The sequence below is a fragment of the Papio anubis genome, chromosome 2, assembly GCF_008728515.1.
Source record: "Papio anubis isolate 15944 chromosome 2, Panubis1.0, whole genome shotgun sequence".
NCBI classification, from domain to species: domain Eukaryota; kingdom Metazoa; phylum Chordata; class Mammalia; order Primates; family Cercopithecidae; genus Papio; species Papio anubis.
Window position 1 is genome coordinate 189,620,391 of NC_044977.1, and position 6,000 is coordinate 189,626,390.

Genomic DNA, 6,000 nt, shown 5'->3' on the forward strand with positions numbered 1-6,000 from the left:
CCGAATGCATATGGCTTTCGTGCCATCATAAAGTTGAAAAGTTATCAATCAAACCATTGTAAGTCAGGGACTGTCTGTCTATCTGCAAACTGCCCTATCTTTCATTCACAGCCATCTGCCTTGAAAGAGGAGTCCTCCCCATTCCTTCTTCAGCCCCCTCAAAGCCAGTGTGTCCTTTTACCATCTGGGCCCTTGCACCATATCCTCACCACAACCACTGCCACTTTGCCATCTGCCCCTCACCAAGGCCACCGGTGATCTCCATTTGGCCAATTGCCCTCAATACATTTATTATTTGGCCTGCCCCCTTAAGGTTATTTAATACTTTGTGATACCCTTTCATTCTCCCTCTCCCTCTGGGACATTTAGAAATTTGTAACATACATTCTCTCTCTGTCTGTCTGTCTCTCTCTCTCTAACCTCTTATTTCTTTGGCTTCTGTGCCACTACTTTCTCCTGGTTTCGCTTCTAATGACAAAACGCCTGTTGGTTTTCAGTGCTGCTCACAGGCCTGCCTGAGTGTTGTCATTCCCTGGGCACTTGGCGTTTCTCGACCCTAATTCTCTCTGGCTGATCAGCTCTCCCTGCTGTATCTGCTCCCGCTCTCAACTCGAGCTCCATCCTGCTCCTCTCTCCATGCTTCACAAACCCATATCTCCAACTATACCTGCACGTCCCACAGACACTTCACACTTAACCAACCAATTCTTTCTCCAGTAAACCTGTCTCTTCTCCAGATTCCACTATTTTTGTGACAGGCACTGTGATATACCTAGCTGCACAAGACAAAAACCTGCGACGCTCTCCCCAGTAAACCAACAAATCCAATCACCACTTTGAGTCCCACTCGGTTGCCCAGGCTGGAGTGCAGTGGCATAATCTCAGCTCACTGCAGCCTCTGCCTCCCAGGTTCAAGTGATTCTCCTGCCTTAGTCACCAGAGTAGCTGGGACTACAGGTGTGCACCACTATGCCCAGCTAATTTTTTTATTTATTTTTATTTTTTATTTTTTTTATTTTTTTTTATTTTTGTATTTTTAGTAGAGACGGGGTTTCACCATGTTGTCCAGGCTGGTCTCAAACTCCTGATCTCAGGCGATCCGCCCGCCTCCGCCTCCCAAAGCTCTGGGATTACAAGCATAAGCCACTGCACGCAGCCCACCAGTTTAATATATTTGTGCCCCTCCACTCTTTCCCATCCTGTCTTCACAGATCAGGTGGCTCCCATGTCTCACCTTCGTTGTTGCCATGGCCTTCATTTTCATCTCCTGTTCATCCCCCACGCTCCTGCCAGAATGAAATATCTAAAATAGGAACATGATCATTTGATTAAAATCTGTCTCCAGGTAGCTTTATTTCTCCATTGATAAAATAAGAGGGTTTGGTTGGATGTTCATTCTACATTCTTCTAATGCTAACGTTTGTGAAAGCTTTAATTCTGTTTTATATAAAACTGCCTTATGTAAATAAAACTGCCCTTAATTGGCATAGAGCTTTATTGTCTCATTTAATCTTTAAAATATGTCCACAAGGTAAATAAGATATTCATTGTGATGGAATAAATCGAACTGATTATCCTATTATTTTAAACATTTAATTAAATAGTTTGGTTCTGGCACTAAACTTTGAAGTACTTACTACAGAGCTTTACTGAAGATATAAAACACTTTCAGGGGAAAATCTTTGCCTTTTTTGGCATCTGGAGGGTTTCTCCATGACTAGATTGCCTTCTGAAATGCCAGTGCTTACTCTGTACCAGCAGTTGGTAGAGGGTGGTCTTTGGGTCCTTGGGGGTCCTCAGGATCATTCCCGTGGTCCACAAGGTCACCATGATTTTGATAATAATACTAATATTTGCCCTTTTCACTGTGTTGACATTCACTGGTTGTAGAAAAACCACAGCACACCGCACTGGAGCCTTGGTGTGAATCAAGGCAGTGGCACCACCGGTCCTAACAGGCACTATGGCATCTTCACTGCCACGCACTCTACTTTTTTCCAAAAGAAACACAAAAGTCTGGTACACAGAAAACATGTGCATATAATGGATAATGGTGATCTTGAGAAAAAGTACTTGTATAATTGTTTAATGTGTGATATAAATGACCACTTTTTTTTCAAGGAACACCATTTTGCTTAGAAGAATGACTGACAAACTACATGAGTCAGGCTTGGTCCTCCAGCAGCCATTTACTCAAACTAAGCAGAGTGAACCAGCCACTTTGAGGAAAATCACTTTTGTGTATTTATTGCCAATGATACAAATTACACATTTAAGCAAGAATGAACATTTTGAAAAACTTGTATCTGTCATTGAGCTTGACAGCTTTTCAGTGTAAGTATTTCTGACGAGATAATGATATTAATGGATGTGATTTTTGGGTATTGTAAAGTGCAAAGTGTCAACAGTTGGAAGAGCTGCATAACCCCGGGAACTAGTATTTCTCAAATGGTTAATGCGTTGTGCTAACAAATCAGACTTGGGTAAAGATGCCTACAAAATGGGAGCTGGGCCAAAGGAGTTTAGCTCACAGAATATGAGAAGTTCATTGATACGGTTTCAGATGCCACATTACAACTAACCTTTGTTAAGTGTTGGTGCAGTATCAAAGAAGACTCACAAGAACCTGAAATGGCTCTTACATTCTTCCCTTTTTCAATTCCATAACTGTGTGAGGCCAGGTTTTCCACATCCACGTCAACCAAAACGGCGTATCACAATAGATTGAATGCAGAAGCAGGTAAGATAATCCAGTTATCTGCTATCAAGCCAGACATTAAAAAGAATTGCAAAAATGAAAGATGGTACTACTCTTGTTGCTATATTTGTTTTTCATCAGAAATGTTATTTATGTTAACATGTAATTGTTTTGTTTTTAAAATAAATTGAGTAATATTTCTCAGTTTTAATTTCTTTTTTCTTTTTCTTTCTTTTTTTTTTTTTTTTTTCAATTGAGACAGAGTTTCACTCTTGTCACCAAGGCTGGAGTACAATGGCGCAATCTTGGCTTACTGCAATCTCCACCTCCCAGGTTCAAGTGATTCTCCTGCCTCAGCCTCCCCAGTAGCTGGAACTACAGGTACGCACCACCACACCCGGCTAATTTTTGTATTTTTAGTAGAGATGGGGTTTCACCATGTTGGCCAGGCTGTTCCTGAACTCCTGATCTCAAATGATGCACCCACCTCTGCCTCCCAAAGTGCTGGGGTTACAGGCATGAGCCACCATACCCAGCCAGTTCTAATTTCTAATATAATAAATATCAACAGACATAACCTACACAAACAAAAACTCTTGGGGTACTCAATAATTCTCAAGAAATTAAACATTTGACAATCACTGCTTTGTACTATGAGGCTTAGCTATAGGATCAGACCCTTTGATTAAAATATCTGAAGCTCTGCACTGTCCACGAAAATTACCTGTTGGCTTCTTTACCTGAAATTGGGATACATTTTATATCAATGGCAAGTGCCAGAAGCGAGGCCAGCAAATGGCAGTGATCCCTGGTGTATTGGTTGCATGTTCAAATCAGCTGTACCACTCCACCAGACCTGTTATCCCTAAGGATATGGTGGTGTCCACATCATTACATTCATCGGCTAGTTTTCAGGCCAAACCTGACTTCGCCCATTACTGTATTCTGTAACGTTGACCACTTCATCTTTGAAGTACTTGCTTCTCTTGGCTTCCATTACAGCACACACTTCTGATTTTTCTCCTACCTTCCTGGCTGTTCTTCCTCCTCAGGGCTCTGTTCTGGCCCTCTCCCAACCTACATTCTCTTCCTAGATTTTATCCACTCCCATAGCCTCAACTCTCATTTAATTGCCAGTGCTTCCTGATGCCTATTCAACATTATCACTTGCACTTTTCAAAGATACCTCGTAGCTAAACTCATGGTCATTCTTGCCCACCTGTACTCACTTCACACTGCTCTGTTTCACTAAATGGGAATATCATTTACATCATTTACCTTTTTGCTCAAGTCAAAAACTAGGAGTCATCCTTGACTCTTCCCCCAACCCCATGTCCACATCAAATCTCCACCATGGCCTATTAACTAGACATGCAAACATCTCAAATCCATCCATGCCTTTCCATCTGCACTGTCACCATCTTGGCCCTAGTCATGATCTGCAGGGCCTCCTAACTCATTTGCTCTCTTGCTTCCCTCCGGCCTAGCCTCTGTACTATAGCCAGATCCTAGATGATTGTTATTTTTCTGCTTAAAGCCATAGTATGGATTGGCACTGTCCTGATAATGTTCAGAGTCATCAAGGCTTTTGAGGGCCCAGTGAGATCTGCCCCTGCCTTCTCCAGCCTCCTTTTTCCCTGTGCTTGAGGCACTTCAGCTTTCGGGTCTATAAATACACTTTATGCTACCTTGGGCTTTTGTGCTTCCTCTTCTCAACCCCGAACTCCCATTTGCCTGGCCCTACTGCTACTTATCCTTAGGGCTCTCCTTAAATATCACCTCCTCTGGGAGCCCTTCCCTGACCTAGCTCCCAACTCAGACTAATTTAAGTCTTTTATATTCTCCTGTAGCACCCTAAACTTGGCCCTCTTCATGCATGTGACATTCCCAGTTACTTACACAGTGTCCATCTTCCCATTTAGATTGTAGATTCTAAGAAATCAGAGACTGACTGCACCTGATTTCCCATAACACAGTGCCTGGCACAATACATAGTGATCTAATGAATAAATAAGCTTATTTGAACGTTGGGGCTATACAGGATTTTGAAGACCCAATCCCTGTTAAAAAAACATGGCAAAAATGAATCCCTGAAGAAGAACATAGCAAAGCTAGTTTGTTACAGTTTACAAAGCTAGTTTGTTTGGATCTCTGAACCAAAGACTTCCAGGCCTCCTGATTTGTAGTATGATTTTCTTCTCAGGATGGTATGCTCGTGAAGACCCTGGGCCCTGCAGGTCTCAGTACTGGGTTAAAATCCTGGCTCTGCTGTTTTAAGCTGTGTGGCATCAAATTCTTCTCTAAGCCTTCATTTCCTCATTTCACACAATGTGTGTGTGTGTGTGTGTGTGTGTGTGTGTGTGTGTGTGTTTTCCATCTCAGGGGCTTTGGGGTTAAAATTAGATAATATATTTAAAGCACTTTCAAAGTGTCTAGCACATGGTGAGTGTCCAAAACTATTCGCTATTATTACGGACGATGTTGGTTTACATTCAGATCTATCAATAATTGTTTCCAAACCAAAAACAAGAATGGCATCAGAAATATTGATGTAATTGGCTGGACGCAGTGGCTTATGCCTGTAATCCCAGCACTTTGGGAAGCCAAGGTCCAACATGGTGAAACCCCATTTCTACTAAAACTACAAAAATTAGCCGGGCGTGGTTTGGCAGGTGCCTGTAATTTCAGCTACTCAGGAGGCTGAGGCAGGAGAATCACTTGAACCAGGGAGACGGAGGTTGCAGTGAGCTGAGATCGTACCACTGCACTCCAGCCTGGCCGACAAAGTAAGATTCCATCTCAAAAAAAAATAAAAAGAAAAAGAAATATTGATGGAATCTTGCCCCTCTCCTGCAGTGTCTGCTCACCTACGCTGACACAAGTACGATTTATTCTCCAGAGGTTTTTCCTCCACTCTTTCTGCTAAGCAAAGGGTTAGCAGACATTTCAGTGCCCTGCTTCCAGTCAGGGCCCAGCTCTGCTCTGTGGAGCCACCGCGGCTCCAACTGCTTTGCTGGTGCTGGTGCTGTGGGCTTGGGCCTGGAAGAGTGAACAGTCCAGTTCACAGTCCAAGCCCTGTGCATTCATGTCTGTTCAGGAGAGGCCTCTAAGGGTGTTACCTGTGTGGCACCAACTCAATAAGCTGCACTTACGGATTCTGAAGAAAACGTGGGCTGTCATACAGGTCGGTATTTTTCTTAAGAAGGTACAGAGAATCCAGTTTCAACCCATTTTAGCAATGCTTAATGAAACTCTGACCTTTAGCGCAGGGATATTAATGATGACATTTTTAATGCGGCACA

General features: G+C 42.8%; 1 protein-coding gene across 4 annotated transcripts in view; it reads left to right on the forward strand.

The window, feature by feature from the left end:
• OPA1 (OPA1 mitochondrial dynamin like GTPase) overlaps positions 1–1,487 on the forward strand; it is a 107,149-nt gene extending 105,662 nt beyond the window's left edge. For all 4 annotated transcript variants that reach the window (XM_021934994.2, XM_021934997.2, XM_031663892.1 and 1 more), the window contains one exon: positions 1,212–1,487. In XM_021934994.2, coding sequence (XP_021790686.2) covers positions 1,212–1,312 — 101 coding nt within the window. In that variant the 3' untranslated portion in view covers positions 1,313–1,487. The remainder of the gene's footprint in view (positions 1–1,211) is intronic.
• The last annotated feature ends 4,513 nt before the right edge of the window (positions 1,488–6,000 follow it).